Raw genomic sequence first — 20,891 nt, forward strand, 5'->3', positions numbered from 1 at the left:
GAAAAGTCGTGAACATTTTTGCAAATCTTTGAATATATGTATTTTTTTAAGTGAACATTTGTAACTCAAATTTTGCTTCTGGGGGGGGGGGGGGGGGGTTCCTGGAACTAAATATTTTGAGATGGGGGTCCGTGGCCAAATACATATCATTTTGGGGTTCCTTGACATGAAAAGGTTTGAGCACCACTGACATAGAAACATAGGTTTTTCAAAAAACCTTAGAAGGATTTGAAATATTCAAAGAAAAATGTTATTATGTTAAATGTTATTTAAAATGTCATCTGCTATTTTTCCATAGTTAAAGCACAAACTACTCCAGTGAATCCTTGTACCCAGCTAGGGCCCAGAATTTGGTGCGACGCCCCTGGTTGCGCGGCCCCGTAGTAAAGGTTAGCTCGGGATAGCGTTTCCAAATTCCAGCCGTATTTAAATGTGTTTTTTTTGCCTTTGTTTCGTTACGAAACCATTTGGACAAATAACAGTATAACAGATGCTCTGTTTGTACAGTATCTCTGTGTACCCAGATCACTCTGTCTCTCTGTGTGTGTTTGTCTCTCTCTCTCTCTCTCTCTCTCTCTCTCTCTCTCTCTCTCTCTCTCTCTCTTCTCTCTCTCTCTCTCTCTCTCTCTCTCTCTCTCTCTCTCTCTCTCTCTCTCTCTCTCTCGTACCATCCCTGTGCAGGGGAGGAGAGTTAAAGGGACACTGTCCACTTCAGGCCATTAAGCACTCAGCGGCAATGAGTGCCGCATTGTTATGCAAAAGAGACTGCAAAGGACAGACAGACAGACAGACAGACAGACAGACAGACAGACAGACAGGGCTGTCACGATTAGGGCATTTCACATGACGATTAATTGTCACTCAAATAATTGCGATTAACGATTTAATTGTGTTTTCGTCGTTGACAATTACATTTCTGTTTGGCTTGTAGGCTTTGAAGTTGCACATGGTAGACATGACATATAACCTAAATATACAAAGAAATTACTTAAATATTTGACAACTTTATACTTGAAAAAGAACATGCGACGCGTTTTGAGCTTGTAGATCTGCTATTTCCACTATTTTTGACTTTTTTTTTTTTTTACATATGACATTTTTTCAACATGGAAACGATTATGAAAAATAATGTGACAGCCGTATGTGTTGTGTAGGGAGGGAAAAGACTGGAAAGGAGACAGTTTACAGTATTTCATAACCCTACTGTGCGTGCGTGCGTGCGTATGTTATTTGCGTGCGATCGCGATGTGAAACTAATTGTTGTCGGCAGAGAAAAGTCGGCAGAGAAAGCAGACAACTCCTTCCCCGACTGTCAGAAGAGTCGCGATTGGTTCGACTGTGCCGCGCCCCGACTGTCAGAAGAGTCGCGATTGGTTCGACTGTGCCGCGCCCCGACTGTCAGAAGAGTCGCGATTGGTTCGACTGTGCCGCGCCCCGACTGTCAGAAGAGTCGCGATTGGTTCGACTGTGCCGCGCCCCGACTGTCAGAAGAGTCGCGATTGGTTCGACTGTGCCGCGCGCCCCGACTGTCAGAAGAGTCGTGATTGGTTCGACTGTGCCGCGCGCCCCGACTGTCAGAAGAGTCGCGATTGGTTCGACTGTGCCGCGTGCCCCGACTGTCAGAAGACAACCATGTGTCCCCCGAATGCTGACTCACAAAAGAGGGGGGGGGGGTGTTATTGTGCAGTGTTTGTCAGAGGCGTCAATTGTTGGGATATGGCAAGGTACGGCAACTGCCATACCGTTGTTTTGGGTTGAGATTGGCACATTTCCTGGGGCAATCTGCCCAGATCATGCATGTCACACGTGTCTTCGTCTTCTTCTTTAGTTCTTTACTCTAAAAAAAAAAAAAAGCGCCTGCAATGTAGTGCATTTGAAACTACATTGCAGTGCACATCATGGGGTGATCACTGCTTGCCTCCTGTGAATTGTTTTATTTTTTATCTTTGTTTATTTTATTTTTATGTCGTTGCCGAGTGAGGTCAGCAGACAAAGTGACATGAGTGAGATGAAAAACCTGAGTGAAATGTGCCAATGTCAAGCAGAAACATCGGTACCCTGGCTACAGAGGAAAAACATAAAATGTACTTCTTAAAATAAATTCATCATGCCTGTTGCTAAGGTATATGGCAACGTGATCGGTGTCTTGCACGACACGTGTGCGAAGTTGCCATACCTTAGCTTTTGCTGAACTGACGCCACACTGGTGTTTGTCTTTCTACAGACAGAGAGATGGAGAGAGAGAGACAGACAGACAGACAGACAGGCAGACAGACAGACAGACAGACAGACAGACAGACAGACAGACAGGCAGGCAGACAGGCAGACAGACAGGCAGGCAGACAGGCAGGCAGGCAGACAGACAGACTCCTCCATCTCTCTTTCACTCTATTTTTAGTCTATTTTGATCACCCACTTTCTTTCTCTTTCTGTCTGTATACTCTCTCTCTCTCATCTCTCTCATCTCTCTGCCTCTCTCATCTCTCTCTCTCTCTCTCTCTCTCTCTCTCTCTCTCTCTCTCTCTCTCTGTGTAGTTGCCATGGCGACCTCATGGTGTGCTGGCACGCGCTTGCTCAGTGGTAGCGGGGTTACCGTGGCGATGTGAGATGCTGAAGTGGATCATTCAAAATCTGCTGGGATTCACGGGGCTTTAAACTATGTGTGTGCGTGCATGCGTTTGTGCACGTGTGTGTGTGTGTGTGTGTGCGTGTGTGTATGTGCGCAGGGGCGTCACAAGAGGGGGTGGGGGGGGGTGGGGGGGGGGGTGGGGGGGAGGGGGGGTCGGAGTGGGACCTAGTTACCAGGGCCCAAGGTGGAGGGGCCTTAATTATTTTATACTTTAGCTATGGAAAAAATAGCAGATATACAAGCTCACAGCGCGGCACTGAGTGCTGCGCTGCAAGCTTGTAGATATGCTAGTCGTGAAATGAAAGTCGTGAAAAGTGCAAATCTTTGAATATAATGTACTTTTTAAGCGAACATTTGTAACTAAAATTTTGCTTCTGGGGGGTCCCTGGAACTAAATATTTTGAGATTGGGGTCCGTGGCCCGTGGGACCTAGTTACTAGGGCCCAAGGTGGAGGGGCCTTCATTATTTTATACTTTAGCTATGGAAAAATAGCAGATCTACAATCTCACAGCGTGGCACCGAGTGCCGTGATGAAGAACATTCATGGGGGGGCCCGCAGTGAATCCTTGTACCCAGGGCCCAGAATTTGGTGTGACACCCCTGTGTGTGCGCACGTGCACACGCACACTGAAGTGCAGTGAGAGGCCCTGAAGTGTAATGGTCTGATAGCCTCTATGCACAGCAGTCATATTGGAAAGACATTGGGCTTACTTCCTTCATAGACGTTACCATAGACTGTAAAAAAAATATGGACGTTGGAAAGCCACTGGTTTCTATGCTGCGCAAATGAAGCCTTTTTGGCCGTTGTACGGGTGACGCCATCATTGTAGAAATCAACGTTCATTGGTAGAAATGATACCATCTCGAATGCTATTGGCTGCCAACGGTCACGTGGAACCGCAGGGATACATGGGACATTTGTCTTGAGCTTGCCGAAAATAAAGCACACGAAGAAGAATCATCACAAGCCTATGATCACAAGCCCCTCCTACAGCATACCCTGCTTTAACATCAAATATAACATAAATTGGACCATATTTTCACAAAACGCATATCATGGTGATTGAAACAAGGCTTTAAACTAGCGACAGGAACCATAAAGTATTTATGACAATGTTTATTAAGGTAAGAACATCAAATGTAAAAGTTCAGGGGAAATTAATGGAATCCTATGGAGAACATGTTGCTTCTGGTGCCAGAACAGCGCTATACTAGCGGCCAAACATAGGAACTTTCAGTTCCGTGTTGCTTCATTTTAAATCGGGACAACTACAGTACACCCCTGGGTGGTACCAATGATACTAAAACACTAGTATCACACATTTCAAGTACAACCATAACTCTGAGAGTGGAACCAAAGTGGACAAAGGGCTCACATTTGTACACTCTCAGAGTTACCCACCTGGCTGTCAGGCGGCATTTGGAACCCCCTTCCATCAACAAATGATACTTCATGACGAGGTCCATCCATGCCAGTCTGGGACAGTGGTTCCCCAACAATAGGTTTTTATGGGACACGAGTAGGCCTATGTGCAAAAAAATATATTATATATATATATATATATATATATATATCTATACTATAATTTTGCGAATGTCTGTCTGAGTGAGTGAGTGAGTGAGTGAGTGAGTGAGTGAGTGAGTGAGTGAGTGAGTGAGTGAGTGAGTGAGTGAGTGAGTGAGTGTCTGTCACAGCGTTTCTCCTCAGTGGCTGGAGCAATTGATCTGAAATCGCATCACCATTAGCATATGAACACACCTGACATAACTGTGAAGCCCGTTTGTCACTTTCACAAATCGTATGCTGTATATTAGCATTTTTATGGTGTATCTATATCTATTTAGCCTAGAGTACCTTTTGTGACCACACATGTTAAGGGAGGGGCGCTGTTGTTCAGGCCATGCACAATCACACACAAACCCACACACACACACACACACACACACACGGGGGGGGGGGGGGGGGGGGGGGAGTGTGTGTGTGTGTGCAGGCGGGCGGGCGGGCGGGCTTGGGGGGGGGGGGGGGACAGTATCTCTGTAGCCATTAAACGAAACGGCTTTCTTACATTGATGCTCCTACATCATGCAAGCACCAGTTAAAGTTACTTTCCATCCCTCATATACTGTATGCACAGTGCACATCCCATAACCCACACACTGCACATCATTTTGGAGCTCATATCTTTGAACGGGTAAGGGCTAGTATTATTAATAGTACTAGTCCATGCCCATTCTAACTTAGGTGCTTCCAATCATGTGCAGTTTGGGTTACCGGGTGTGCACAGTAAATGTGCATGTATATGAGGGCAGGGATGTGCATAGGATGTTAGAGAGGCAGGGGCTGAAATATCTAACAGGGCCTAAAATATTGAAAATAGCAGACCTCCAAGCTCACAACATGTCGCGCTGCGACACGTTGTGAGCTTGGAGGTCGGCTATTTTCAGTACTTGATACCACACTGAAATAAGCATAAAAAAGGCAATGTGGCGTACAGCATGGATTTTTACACAGAGAGGGCAATTCTTTCAACATAAGATGCTGCATTTCAGCAGAGTTTGGAAAAGTCAATTCTCTTGAATGCTGCCTTCAGGTATGGCTTGGAAAGAGGGCATTTGCATTTCTTTCACCATAGGCACAGCGAAAACTGAATTCATGGTCTGGAGAGGGCACTTTTTACACATGGGTAAAAGGTCAGGGGCCCAAGCCCCCTCTCATGCCTATGTGTGCACGTGCCTGTATGAGTGAAGGGTTGTTAAGTAACGGATTACATGTAACGGGATTACGTAATCAGATTACAAAAAACAGGTAATTTGTAAAGTCTCAGGTTACATTTTAAAATGTGTAATCTGGATTACAGTAACGGATCTGAATGATGGGGGTTACACGCTGGATTACATTATCCCCTTGCCCTCATCAATTTTACAAAATAGTTATAACGCCAAACAATAAAATAATCAAGTCGAATCAGCATAAAGTACTGCCACTTTGTTTAAGTACAATTCTGTTGTCCTTTTCCTAATGTCATAGGCTCAATATTATTGTCTATTTATCAATGGTAAAACTTGTTTTATTTAATTAAAGAGAGTTTTGCTAAAACATAATCCAAAAGTAACTGAAAGTAACTAGTAGTTACTTTTTAAATTATGATAATCAGATTACGTTACTGACTACATTTTCTTTGCAAGTAACTTGTAACTGTAGGGGATTCCTTTTTAAAAGTAACCCTAACAACCCTGTGATTGAATGTAGGAGTAATGTTGGAGAACCCATACGTATCAGTGATGTCAGTCATCTCCAAATTTGGGCACTGTCTCAGCATGCAGCTGTTACCATGGTGGAGACACATGCGCAGTACAGGCAGTGGTATCAGTGATGTCTTGCATGCGTGTGTATCAGACATACAGCCATTCGTCCGTTTATTATTAGTAAGATAATCTAAAAAAAAAAGTTTATATCAAAATTCTATTCTAAATTAAATTGTCTTAATTTCATTAATATTGCCAGCCAAATTTAAATATGAATGTGCGCTTATAACGCCAGGAAATAGCTATATTTAATCGTCATAATCACATCAATTTACCAAGCCACGTTGAAATACCATACCACAAAATGACCACTAGAGCGAGCCATAGACCATAGACTGTGGAAGCCCCCATGTTAACCCATGTTAAAACCAAGGTTCACAACTTTCAAGGATGGGACGATGACGACGATCCCCATTGACATGAATGGGAGACCCGCGGGCCGCCATCTGAGCTCAATACTGTTCAATTCGTGCTTGATTGTCTAAAACCACCATCGGTATGGGCACCGGAACGTATACAGATGCCACACAGAAAGTTTCCGAATCAAAATCCGACCTAGTGAAGCTGCGTGAGGGTCGGATGGTTTGCATTGAGCCTAGCGGCTAGCAGAGGCCTACGTAAACAGGAAGCTATGGCTTAAAGGTGACGTCATAATCGTATCCTTTTTTTTTCACGGTTTACGTCTGTATACTAGCCGAAGGTAAGCTAACCGTTCCGCTCCGTCTATTAACCCAAATTAAAAGCTTAAACAATGCTTTTATATAAAAGTCGATTAAAGTCGCTTGGCAGGGAACTCCATAATGAGATAGTCGATCTAAAAGTCGACCGGCCCTGACTGAGTTAAGCGTCACGCAAAACTTTGAGCGCTTTGTTCCAAGATGTAGGCCAGATGTAGGCCAGATGTAGGCCACGCTTCAGAGCACGGACAAAGCCAGATGTTGGAGCTTAGCTCCTTCCAGGAGGACTGCTCACAAAGAACTTAAAAAATCACACCCAATGTGAAGTGAGTGGTGGTTGTCCTTGCATAACATCTTCAGACTAGGATTTAAGTCTAGGATGTACAGGCTATGCTACACACACACCTTTTGCTATGGCGCTGAGGAAAAAGGCTACAGACATACAACATATGACATCACTAGACAAACATGATGCTACACACACACATTTTACTATGGCAAAACGCTGAGGAAAAAGGCTACGGACACACGCACAGCTACGGACACACACACATTTTGCTATGGCAAAACGCTGAGGAAAAAGGCAACGGTCACACGCACAGCCACTTAAAGGAGCGGTTTGCACCGCTCAGAAATAGGGAAAATAGCAGCTCTACAAGCACAGGTTGTTACAGTAGCTTGTAAATAGTGCTTAAGTGGTTAACTCCAACGATGAACCAATTATCATTGATCACCGCCGAATGTTTGCCATGCTGCTATTAGTGACTCTAGGGAATGACATGAAAACATGTGTTGCATAGAACTACTCCCTAATCTCCTCTCCTCTCCTCCCCTCCCCTCTCCTCTCCTCTCCTCTCCTCTCCTCTCCTCTCCTCTTCCTCTCCTATAGTTAAGGATAGGTATCCATACAGGTTCGGTGCTGGCCGGTGTGGTGGGGGTGAAGATGCCGCGCTACTGCCTGTTTGGTAACAACGTGACGCTGGCCAGCAAGTTTGAATCAGGAAGCCATCCCAGATGCATCAACGTTAGCCCTACCACCTACCAGTAAGTATCAACGTTAGCCCTACCACCTACCAGTAAGTACAAACCATCCCAGATGCATCAACGTTAGCCCTACCACCTACCAGTAAGTGTGACGGAGAGAGTCGCAGCCCCAGCCTTGAAGCATCAAAAGTCTAGTATCTCCCCCGTACCAAAGAGATGTCTCTTTGGTCTAGTGGTTAAGATATTGGACTTTCGTGTGGGAGACCCGGGTACGAAACCGGGTGGGGAGGTTCGGATCACCTCCGTTACATTGGTGCCGTGACCCTGATTCGGGCTTCCCCGTAGGAGGAGGTCAAAGGGGGGTGAGTGTGACGGAGAGAGTCGCAGCCCCAGCCTTGAAGCCTCAAAAGTCTAGTATCTCCCCTGTAGATACTAGACTTTGGCTCTTTGGTCTAGTGGTTAAGATATTGGACTTTCGCTGGATCACCTCCGTTACATAAGTACAAACCACTTTCTTACCACAGTGCTTACTAGGGCATTCACCAAATATTCGAATATTCGAATATCAAAGTCACTATTCAACGTTGTTCACCAAAGTCGAATATTCGCTTTTTTTTTTTTTTTTTTTTATTGTTTTCTCTTTAAAAAATATATAGTTTATAAAGCTTGGCTAGATAGGAAGTCATAAGAATGAGTTGTCAATGCCCCTGGTGGATGAATTTGTTAATGCTCTATACCAGGGGTTCTCAAACCTTTTTTAGGCCGTGACCCCCAAAATAAACATATTTGAACTGGGGACCCCCACCCTGACAAGCACTTGGAATTGTAGGTATTACATTTAATGTGACTCGGATCCACAGATAAATATAGTGAAAATAGCATGTAGTTCGGCTATTTTCACAATTTTCTCGCCTCTTGCTTACTTAATATTTGACAGTTTGTCCAGTCCTGTAGAATATTCCACTATTCGAATACTTTGAGGTCGAATAATTCGAATACTAAAAATCACTATTCGTGAATGCCCTAGTGCTTACCTCTTCCATCCTGTCAGGAGAGAAAACCCTTAACACATACACAGCCATTTACAATATGCTTGTACTGCCAGGAATATTATTAATTTCCAAGTTATCAGTAGCCTATCCCAGCAGGGATAATATAATTGCAGAATGTAGTACACGTACTATACCACTAGAGTGTGCCCAACGATTAGGTCTTGCAGTCTGGACTCAGCCTGGACAGCATGTGGACCATAATGGCCGCCTATGGAGCCGCCATTATGGCTCCCGGTCCGCCGAACGGGAGCGATCCTGGAGCGTGCGCACGACGTGCACGCGCCGTGTACACTCGTTTTTGCTCCTGAGTGACCACTCTGTCAGCCTGCCATTTTTTTCCGAATGAAAATCCGTCTAAATATGGTAAAGTTTGATAAGAAAAACGTCAGCTTTCAATGCTATGGAAAGGCCTATGCTTTGTTATGGCCGAACGACTTCCGGGTTACGTCATCGATGATGTCATTTCCATCGCATTTTCATAGCTTAAGCTTATATGAACCTAGAATGGTCATTTATAGCTCAAAAAATGTAAAAAAAATACCAAAATCAGAAAATGATCCCCAAGGTGACGTTTGGCGATCTGGCTGGCTGGGCTTCCTCAAAATGGCGATGGAAGGCGATTTGGCTGGCTAAGAGTTAAGGTAGCTTTTAATCGCACCGATTTTTGAACGGCGGCGGAAAGCGTTTGCTGCCGAAAGGGAGCCATTGGCAGCTTTTAGGCAAGAGACGCTTGCCGCCGATAAAGCTGTCGGGACCCGTCGATGGAGAACCGTAGTCTAGATGGACAGGGGGGTCCGCGCGCATAGAGTGGATTTGTTTTAATCCTTGAAGGGTATATCCCTGCAAGGCCCAGCGTTGCTTTTTGGCAACATTTTTAAATCATTTTTTAAAAAATGTTATAGTTAGTTTTCCTGTTCTTTTTTCACATTAACCATTAAATCCTATTGTTTAGTATTACAATGCCATTGGCCACGATATTTGCATATAAATACCCCCCACAGGGGCTGACATTCACACCTCCCAGAGAAGTTGAAATTCCAGCGTCTGGATCTCACTTTTTAACTGAAGCTATTCCTCACTAAAACATAAGTAAAATGCCTGTAATATTTTATTTCCTGATCATTAGAATGTCTAGAACACGTGCATATGTTATTATTGTGAAAAATATCCCCAAAATGCAAATTAGAGCATGATTTATGATTTATCATTTATGGCTATAAAACCTTACAAAAACATTATTAATTGTTTAACATTACATTTTCCTGTGATTAGGACTCCTACAACAGCATCTGATTTAAAAAAATAAAATAAAATTTGGCCAGTAGACATTAATTCGGGTCTTGCAGGGATATCTTAAGATTCTGCCAGGTACCAAGCTGAAATATGTTCTCATGGGGTTAATGTTTAATGATTTCTTGCACCTACCCATTCACTTAACTCATTCTGCGCGATCCCCGTAGAAACCGTAGATTTCCCGCTGTACCGCGGTGCCATGCCCGTCGATCCCGGAAGTTTAATTAGCTTTAATCATTATGAAAGGATTAAAAGTATTATCGCAGATTTTCGCTGATTCTGGCTCTTTAGGCCCGCCCCCCTAACTGTATCCGGTCATTTCCGGTCTGGACCGGATCTAGCTTTCCGTATCCGGTCTGAGCCTGGGCCATAGTCCCGCCTCCGTTGGTTTACAGTGTAACAGAAGAGAAAGCTACTCGGCGATGGAACACTCGTTTTTCAATCGGATTTTTGCGTTTGGAAACTTTGATCCAGTCTCTACACGCCTGGATTATGATCCCCGCACATATCGTGCGTTTTGTGCGCGAACGTGTCCACTTGTTACCATAGCGCACAGTTGGCTTTTTTCAATGTTTTTTCATGTAAACACTGGCGGATAAGCAGGGATACAGCGTGGCAACGGATATTTCTATTTCAATGGGGTTTTTTTTATTCGAAAGCTTGTCACCGAGTCTACAGTCTACTAGATGAGTCGCGCACAGATTGTGCACGATGCGTGCGCGTGCCCACGTTAAAAGGTAAGGACAATTTGGCAGCTGCTTACTACAGCTATGTTTAAAATGGCAGCAAAATTGTTAATATAAAGGGGAAAAAAAATAACTTCTTTAAAGGGGAAGACCACCCATTTTCAATATTGAACTATGTCATTAATATACCTTAGAGGAGTTGTGTGGAAATTAAAAAAAAAGTTCCCCCTCTTCTGTGTTGCCTAGAACTGGAGGATTGATTTTGGGGTTTGTATTGCAAATTACAACTTGATGACATCACACATTATACTTAACAATACAAACCACAAAATCAATCCTCCAGTTCTAGGCACCACAGAAGAGGGGGAACTTTTTTTGTATTTCCACACAACTCATCTAAGGTATATTAATGCCTCCGGTGAGTAGGTTGGTGCCTTGCATGGCTTCCTCCGCCACCGGTGTATGAATGTGTGTGTGAATGGGTGAATGTAATGCACAATCTATGTAAAGCGCTTTGGATTAAAAGCGCTATATAAATGCACCATTTTACATAGTTCAATATTGAAAATGGGTGGTCTTCCTTCCCCTTTAAGTAGCTTCTGAATCCATTGCAAGCATTCGTCAGACATGCCTAAAGGAGCTGTAGGACAACTAAAAACATTTCCATGTCCCCAATTTATACCGTTGCTGAAAGCTCTTATCTCATTTTCTCCCCATGATTTATGATACTAATGCTACAGCATCACACAAAAGCATCAAAGCCGTGTCTGTAGATCGGCTACTTTTGCTATTTTTGAAATTGAATCCTGAAATCGAACAGTGTTTGGACACATGAGGTTTTCAACCCACCAGACAATGTATTTGGCTCTGCCTGGATTCCCATCTCAAAAAGAGTTTGAGCCAGGGACCCCGGGGCCCATATGAGAAGATTTAGCAAAAAATAAAAAAATAATAATAAAAAAAATAAAGAGTCGTAACAATGTTCGCAAAACACAATGACTAGCATCCATTATAAGCATTTGTTTTGCACAAAAAACATTCCTCAGGCTAAAAACGGACCCACAAAACTATGGTTTAATGATCACTTTTTTGGGGTCCGCTCTAGTTGTGTGGGGTCTGCTTTTAGCCCGAGGAATGTTTTTTCCTGAATTTACCTTGATCCACTAAGAATATAATGGAAAACTTCCCACTGAGCACACCGTCTAAAAGTGGTCTAATAGACGTATAGATTTGAAAGTTTTTTAGTTACATTTAGACGACTATTAGACATCTATTAGTCGTCTAGTCTAAGTTTAGACAACTAAAAAACTTTCAAATCTATACCACTATTAGACCACTATTAGACGGTGTGCTCAGTGGGTTTTAACATGTGTTTTGGATGACCCTAAGGATCATAAAAAACCCTCAGGGCCTTTTTTAGCTTAGATTGACTGGCCTTCACAGCATGAGCTGGGTTTTTTACTTCTGCGGTCATGTGATCGATAAGGCTGCACGCGTCGCAGAGAACTCCGGAAACAGACCGTGACTCATAGGTTAGACTTTCTTTTGTTGCTGCTGGTCGCCATGGCTGCCAGTTCCCACCGGACGTCGCGTGGGAGTTCCCTGTGATCCGCACCGTACTGAATAACTGCCAGCTTGCATAACGTCTTCAGGCTAGGACTTAAGTCTAAGATATACAGCAGGTCAGTCACTGTGTCCTTGGCTTCGTCTTCAACGTCCACCGGAACGGATGTGTATCTGACGCCTCCAAAGAGGATGATACGATCTCCCACCATGCTGCTGCACATCTCAGACATCCATGAACACGGGGCTTTCCCCTTGGCCTCAACCTTCTTCCAGTAGAAGGTCTCTGGATTGAATTTCCACAGATCGTTAAAGGTCTGGTTCAGTGTCCAATTGTCACCACCAAATATGTACAGCTCTCCATTGTAGGCGAAGGCTGATTGACCCCAGCGACCTTCTGGAAGGAGCTGTGTGGAAGGTGTGCTCAGCCAGGAGTTGGTCTCTGTGTCAAACACTCTGATGCTGTTGTAGTATTCATTCTGGGCCCTGTAGCCTCCAAATACAAACATCTTTGTCCCGATGATGGTGGCAGAGTGATATGCTGAAACAGGTGGTGTAGTGCCTCTGGTGTTGATTAAAGACCAGACCATTGTAGTGGAGTCCAACTTGTTGATGTCATTAGTGTATCCAGTCAGACCGTATCCTCCACAGATAAACATGACCTTTTCTAAGACACAGGCTGAGTGGCCCTTCCGCCCCTCTGGAACAGTACCAGACACCCTGGGCTTGAACCATCTGTGGGTGTCGACATCGAGTGCATCAAGCACATCGCAGTACTCCCCTGTGGCCTTGTTTACCCCTCCCCAGATGTAGATGATATCTTCTATCAGCACAGCCATGTGCCAATTACCAATGGAGGGAACTTCAAGGAGACGTTCTCCTCTTCCATTTGTTACTGGGGGCAACGTCGTCCAGCGTGAAGACACTGTGTTGAAGATGTGCACCTCAGCCTTATATTTTTCAAAGCAATACACCTTATGTCCCACTGCGACGGCACTGCGATAGAAGATTCTCTTTGGGGTGCCTCTCAGACGCACCGACCAGTGCAACATGTCGAACATAAACTGAAATTTGGAAAAAAATATAATTAAAAAACTCTTGCTCTTTAACACTACCTATATTGGAGAGCGACACAAATGTCACATAAAGCTTGGCCAATACATGAAGCCAATTTGTGTTGGCCAATCAGGGAAGCTGATGTAAATATTATCCAATCTAAATATAAACTAGAAAGATGCAATTGGAAATTGCAAGAGTTGTTGTCTATTTATTGTCTGGAACTCTGGACAGCCAGATTGTCACGTGAAGCTTGCACCACTCCCCCATTGAACTCAATGGACTCAGGGGCGTCACACCAAATTCTGGGCCCTGGGTACAAGGATTCACTGCGGGCCCCCCATAAATGTTAACTATTGAAAAATAGCAGATATACAAGCTCACAGCGCGGCACCAAGTGCCGCGCTGCGAGCTTGTATATCTGCTATTTTTGAAAAAATCAGGAAAATGTGTGCAAGAAACCTATGTCAAGGACCCCCAAGATGATATGTATTTGGCCACGGACCCCAATCTCAAAATATTTCGTTCCAGGGACCACCCCCAGAAGCAAAATTTGAGTTAGAAATGTTCGCTTAAAAAATACATATATTCAAAGATTTTCACACATTTTCACAACTTTTCAAAAAGAGCAGATCTACAAGCTCGCAGCGCGGCACTCGGTGCTGCGCTGTGAGCTTGTATATCTGCTATTTTTCAATAGATAAAGTTATTCGGGCCCCTCCACCACCTTGGGCCCCAGTAACTCAGTCCCACTTTCCTACCCCTTGTGACGCCCCTGAATGGACTTATTCTATAATGGTGATAATGCTGCTCCCTGATTGGCTAAAAGTTTATCCAGGAAATTGACCCATTTAGGCCTAGGATTATTGACTGCTTTAACTACTGTAAAATAGCAGATATACAAGCTCACAGCGCGGCACCGAGTGCCGCGCTGCGAGCTTGTAGATCTGCTATTTTTGAAAAATCATGATTTGTTTTTTGCAGGTTTTTGAATATATCTACTTAAAAGCTAACATTTGTAACTTTAATATTTGCTTCTGGTTGGTCCCTGGAACAACATATTTTGAGATGGTGGTCCGTGGCCAAATACATGTAATTTTGGGGGTCCTTGACATGAAAAAGTTTGAGAACAGCATGATTTAGAAGAAGGATTTGGAAGTCGGGTCAAAGATCGGGTCAAATATATTCAAAGACTTGCACTCATTTTCACGATTTTTCAAATATAGCAGATCTACAAGCTCGCAGCGCGGCTGTGAGCTTGTATATGTGCTATTTTTCTAGAGTTAAAGCATAAAATAATGGTTAAAGTGGTTAAAATCTAACGCGACTCAGGCGCGTTCCAAGTATTTGAGAGTTAAGAAGAAAGATACACTAGAACAATTAGTTAGAGACAGTTAGCCGAGTCTTTGAACAATCTGGGAACGAAATGCTTACCAATAGCATTCTTCAAAAATGTGTCATAAAGGTGTCTACTATGACCTCTGAACTTGGTCAAACCCAATGCCCTTGGGAAACTTTGTGGGAGCCAATCAAGGTTGGGGTCTCATTGACTTTACTATACAGGAAAATAATACAAAAAATAAATCTGCTTTAATGTGAGGGGTCAAAATAGGGTTTTTGGTCATGATTCTGAAACCAATGCAAGCATTTGTTTTGCACGAAAAACATTCCTTCATGGGCAAAAAACGGACCCCACAAAACTATGGTTTAGTGAAGAGTCATCACTTTTCACAGTTTTGTGGGGTCCGTTTTTTTGCCCAAGGAATGTTTTTTCGGGCAAAACCAACGAGAGACGCTAGATGCTCCGACGATTTATTCCATTGAAAATGGTTTAAAATAAAGTTTAGACCCCCCCAATGTTCACCGAATGTTCATTCTAGGCGGCGCGACGTATTCCAGGGTGCCTATCCCGAACATGTCCGGGATATTTAATAAAATGAATTATTTTATCGGAGGCCTCAACGAAGCCCCGGTCTAGACGTCCATCCTTGGCCGGGACTTAGACTCGGCCATCCACGGGCCGTATTCGCGCTAACGGCCGCATCGCGCCGCCCACTCCAATAATAAATCACATCTTTAGACAGGATTTTCTCCGGATTGTGTCCCCAGACCCAAAGAGAAAGTTTTTTGCGGCTGAAATAGCTTTAGATCGGGCTTCTAAATGGGTTAGCATTTTGGCTACGTGTCAGCAGAGATGGGAAGTAACGAAGTACAAATACTTCGTTACTGTAACGAAGTACATTTTTCAGTACTTTGTACTTTACTGAGTAATTATTTTTCTGGGTACTTTTTACTTTTATCCGTTACATTTTAACACAAGTATCTGTACTTTTACTCCGCTACATTTTCAAAACAGGCTCGCTACTTTGGTTTTGTGTTAATGTTGCGCCGATGCGTGGCAGATCAAACAAAATGATTACAGCGCTTGATCATCATTCATAGAGGCTGCGGTGACGCTCTGCTGCTGCCTGGCCAGAGTGAGAGTCATTGTGTCAAGTAGGAAAGCACCGGTCTATTTACTTCCTGCAACTAGACTACCAAATAAAACTAATCATATAGCCTACATAACATAATAGCCTAATACCCTATGCTCTTATTTTGAAATCCACGATTTTCATAGGAAGAGGAAGAAAGGTGGTTTAATTCTACCATCATGCTGTAAACCATTCATCTCGTCACAGCTTTCAAACATCAACAATTAATTCACGTGGATTATAACTAACTATGGATTATAAACACAAGACTTTGGCCATATGCTGCTCCTGTAATTCACACGCGTTGGAAATGCGTTCTTTTTTAACCTCCGAAGCTTAGGTGATTCAGTGCAATTGCTTTTTATCTCATGCTGGATAAAGTTCTGTATGGAAAAAGTGAAACGTTCTGCAGACTCTGCACAACTGTAGCTTCGGTCATCTTTGCCTCGCAAAAGCCTTTAGCGTGTGTGTGTGTGTGTGTGTGTGTGTGTGTGTGTGTGTGTGTGTGAGAGAGCGCGCGCGTGCGTGCCCTCATGCATGCATTTGTTTGAATTGATTGATTGAATACTTGATTAGCAGTTCGCATAGCAAACACACTCCTGTATGATTATCATCCATACAGTCTGTATGGCTTATTTACATTGGGGTCCTCTGACAGACATGCAAAACATCTTAAAGCAGGGCTACTCAACTTAGGAAGGCTCAGGGGCCACTCAGCAAAATACCAAGAGTCCAAAGGGCCGCAACCTAAAAATGATGGTCCTATTTTGGACGTTTACAATGATTTTGTAACAGGCTTCATGACAAGCTTAATAATTAAGTAAACACACAGAAAACAGCCACATTTCCATCTATATAAGCCAGGCCAAACCTCATGGAATGAAGACATTATCGAATTTGATCAAATTAGGCTTTATTCACAAAATGTGAAGTAAAAATTAACAGAACTGGTTCAATCGTTTTGTAACCGCCCCTGTGTCTGGGTATGCAAGGCTAGTGAACTTTGGCAATGTAAAGGTATGTTTTCTCATGCCAATAACGCTCCTTTTCATTAATAGGACGGATTTAAAATAAATAGACGTTTATACTTATTATTCAATCACTCAAACCCCAGCATCCCTATTCTTGGGGGACATTCACCAAAAATAGCCGATCTACAAGCTCACCACAAGATGCATTGGAGCTTGTAGATCGGCTAGTTTTGGTCAATCTCCTTCAATGAGCAGTTAGTTGTGTTTAAATTACAAAGCTCAAAGCATCAAACTGTTTTACAAGTACAGTACAACTGGCTGAGTTGAACTTTACTTGAGTTATTTTTCCATAAAACAACAACTCTTAACCAAAAATAGCCGATCTACAAGCTCACAATGCATCTTGTGGTGAGCTTGTAGATCGGCTATTTTTGGTGAATGTCCCCCAAGAATAGGGATGCTGGGGTTTGAGTGATCATTGAATAATAAGTATAAACGTCTATTTATTTTAAATCCGTCCTATTAATGAAAAGGAGCGTTATTGGCATGAGAAAACTTCCCCATTTGGTGTACAAGCATAGTTCCCTGGCTGCTACGATCTGTTGGAATGTGTGTGCACTGTATGTCGGTGCTGACTGGCAGAGTCACGGAGGCAGAGACAAGCACAGACAAGGACTACGTCTTCACTAGCCTAAAACATGACGGTCGCAAGCGTTCATATCGCACGACCGTCATGCGTCTCCACTCCAGTGAGCCCGACTGTGGTTGTCTGCTGCAAAATCTCCGCAGATTTGTCTGTCTGACCGTCTTGTTGTACAATAGATCTAGTGTAGCCGCCAGCATCTCCGCACTACTGTGTTCAGGCTGTGTTCTGTCTGTGCATTGACTGCAATCGCTTCCTGACTACGGAGTCCACCGAGGCTCAAACATCACCGCATTTTGCGTTGCGCGTTAACTTTGACAGGCTTAGAAAAATCATATTTTTATTGGTATTGCCATGACGGGCCGCACAGACAGGCGGCGCGGGCCGCGGGTTGAGTAGCACTGTCTTAAAGTATAACAGTCAGAAATCTGTCTGTCTGTGGATGTGAGATGTATTATAATTATAATTGAACAATGAAAACGACATTCTTATTAGGAAACCTTATCTGTATTTTAACATCAGTCATAATGGTGTAGGCCTACTTGGTGGTCAATTGGCACTTTAAAAAATGGGTTACAAAATCGTGGGATATACATATATTTTTTATAATAATAATGATTGTTCTTGGAGAGTCAAATATTATCTATAACTGGTACTCAGTCTAAAAAAACACTGCTGCATTTAGATTTCACATCATAGTAGGAAACCAATTCTGGGCCAGTTTTAAGACGTATGTTTGGTGGGGATCTTTTAATTTTAATATCCTTAAAATTCTAGAAATATACGGTAAAAATACTTTTACTTTTACTTTAAAAGTACTTTTCAAAGCACGTACTTTTTACTTTTTACTTGAGTAATTATTTGGAATGAGTACTTTTACTTTTACCAAAGTCGTTTTTTTCGCAAGTACTTTTACTTTTACTTAAGTACAGAACGTGAGTACTTTTCCCATCTCTGCGTGTCAGCTAGCTTCCTCCTCTCGACACCCATAGCATTGACTGGAGTGAAAACACAAGCCAGTTGGGAGAGGGTCGACGAAAGCTATAAAGAAGGTCTATGGAGAAATTTCTGGCACTCTAGCACCCCTTGTGGCCGGATGGCACTGTATGAGTTAAAATGTGCGACAGCGGTTACTTTTGAAAATTATTATTATTATTATTATTATTATTATATATATTTTTTAATTAAAATAGTCTATCAATCAGCTTTATTTATAGGTAAAAGGGAGGTGAACATTTGCAGTTCAAGGAGTAAAAGAAGAATTCGAAGTAAAAGAAAAACAAAATGAGCGCAAAAAAGCTTGATGTTAAAATCAGTATCATGTCATTTAAAGAAAATCTAAATCTAAATCACATGCAAATGAATAAGTTGTGAAAATAGCCGATCAACAAGACGGGCTATTTTCTCTACTTTTGTGAGACACACACACACACACACACACACACACACACACACACACACACACACACACACACACACACACACACACACACACACACAGTGAGTTGCCACGGTAACCATTGTTTACACATATTTCCTATCATCAAGGACACGCTCGTCTCCTCACACCTTTCTCACTGTTGCAACATGTATCGTGTGTGTGCGTGTGTGTGTGTGTGTGTGTGTGTGTGTGTGTGTGTGTGTGTGTGTGTGTGTGTGTGTGTGTGTGTGTGTGTGTGTGTGTGTGTGTGTGTGTGTGTGTGTGTGTGTGTGTGTGTGTGTAGTATTGCGTGTGTGTGTGTGTGTGTGTGTGTGTGCGCGTGTGTGCGTGCGTGCGTGTGTGTGTGTGTGTGCGCGTGTGTGCGTGTGTGTGTGTGTGTGTGTGTGTGTGTGTGTGTGTGTGTGTGTGTGTGTGTGTGTGTGTGTGTGTGTAGTTTTGTAGTAACTAATGGTGTTTGTGGTGAAGGGTCTTATCTTTTGTCTAAACAAAGCTGTGTTATTACACTAGAGATTAGGTTCTGCACACATGCATAGGCAAACACACACACACACACACACACACACACACACACACACACACACACACACACACACACACACACACACACACACACACACACACACACACACACACACACAGATTGAACAACAAAGCAATCAGTTTAATTAAAATCATGTCTCCTCTACTAGTTACTTTGCAGACATAAATTATTATAAAACATACATAAAACACTTTAAAGGAGTAGTTCACCCCCAAAATGACTTTTTTCCTATTGATTACTCACCATGGAGAGTAGAGTTCAATAATATTTTTTGGTTTTTGTCACATTCCTAAGACAAACATTTGATTTGAGTAAATTTACCCCCATTGATTCCGGATGGGGACCCGTTTCGAAACGGGTCCCCGTTTCGAAACGGGTCCCCATCCGGAACGAATGGGGGTACATTTATTGTTATCACATTTTTATGTGACAAAAACCAAAAAATATTATTGAACTCTACTCTCCATGGCGTGACTAATAAATTGAAAAAAAGTCATTTTGGGTGTGAACTACTCCTTTAACCCTATTTCCTACCTAGGTGGTTTGAAAATAGCCGATCTACAAGCTTGTAGATCGGCTATTTTCAAACATTTTTTACTTTTACCTTTGGTACTTTAAGTACATTTTGATGGCAATACTTTCATCCTTTTACTCAAGTACATTTTGAATTCTGGACCTTTACTTGTAACAGAGTGCATCTACAGTGCAGTATTGATTCTTTTACTTAAGTACAAAATGTGAGTACCTTTTCCTCCTCTCCTCCTCCTCCCAGGCTGCTGAAAGACGAGCGCGCCTTCTCCTTCATCCCTCGCTCGCGGCTGGAGCTGCCCGACAACTTCCCCAAGGAGATCCCCGGGACCTGCTACTTCCTGGAGGCGGGGACCTCCCACAGCCACGCCTCCCTGACCAGCTCGCGCTCCGCGCCCGCCTCCACCATGCGGAAGCCCTCCTACAACATCGGGACCATGTTCCTACGGGAGACCAGCTTATAGGCCCCCGCGCAGAGACCGGGAGACGCTAAACGTGCTAACGTGCTAACACGCTAACATGCTAACGTGCTAACCATGCGGAAGCCCTCCTACAACATCGGGACCATGTTCCTACGGGAGACCAGCTTATAGGCCCCCGCGCAGAGACCGGGAGACGCTAAACGTGCTAACGTGCTAACACGCTAACGTGCTAACGTGCTAACCATGCGGAAGCCCTCCTACAACATCGGGACCATGTTCCTACGGGAGACCAGCTTATAGGCAGAGACCGGGAGACGCTAAACGTGCTAACGTGCTAATGTGCTAACGCGCTAACGTGCTAACGCGCCAAGCTGGACTCGAGCCTTGTAGGATAACGGCCTCACACACGTTGTGCACCCGTCCACCCTACATGGATCCATAGATGTGCATATGAAATGTGTGACAACTTCGACTTGGAACCTATTACCAATAAGGTCGGGACATCTTTCCGCGATGGAAAATCATCGGGCGGAGCGGGGGCCGCAAAGCCGGTTCCCCGGCTGAAGAACGAGACACCACCTCCTGGCCAAAAGGAGACATTAAAGGAGATCTTTTCTGGCTCAT

At 43.5% G+C, this 20,891-nt stretch overlaps 1 protein-coding gene across 1 annotated transcript in view; it reads left to right on the forward strand.

Annotated features, from left to right (window-relative positions):
• The window catches only part of gucy1a2 (guanylate cyclase 1, soluble, alpha 2), a gene marked incomplete at both ends in the record, with an annotated part of 112,009 nt that extends 91,700 nt beyond the window's left edge, over positions 1 to 20,309 (forward strand). The window contains 2 exons of the mRNA XM_080731160.1: positions 7,503 to 7,657; positions 20,090 to 20,309. Of these exons, the coding sequence (XP_080587286.1) occupies positions 7,503 to 7,657; positions 20,090 to 20,309 (375 nt within the window). The remainder of the gene's footprint in view (positions 1 to 7,502; positions 7,658 to 20,089) is intronic.
• Between the last annotated feature and the right edge of the window lie 582 nt (positions 20,310 to 20,891).

The sequence above is a fragment of the Nannobrachium achirus genome (genome assembly GCF_963921795.1).
Source record: "Nannobrachium achirus genome assembly, chromosome: 8".
Lineage (NCBI taxonomy): Eukaryota > Metazoa > Chordata > Actinopteri > Myctophiformes > Myctophidae > Nannobrachium > Nannobrachium achirus.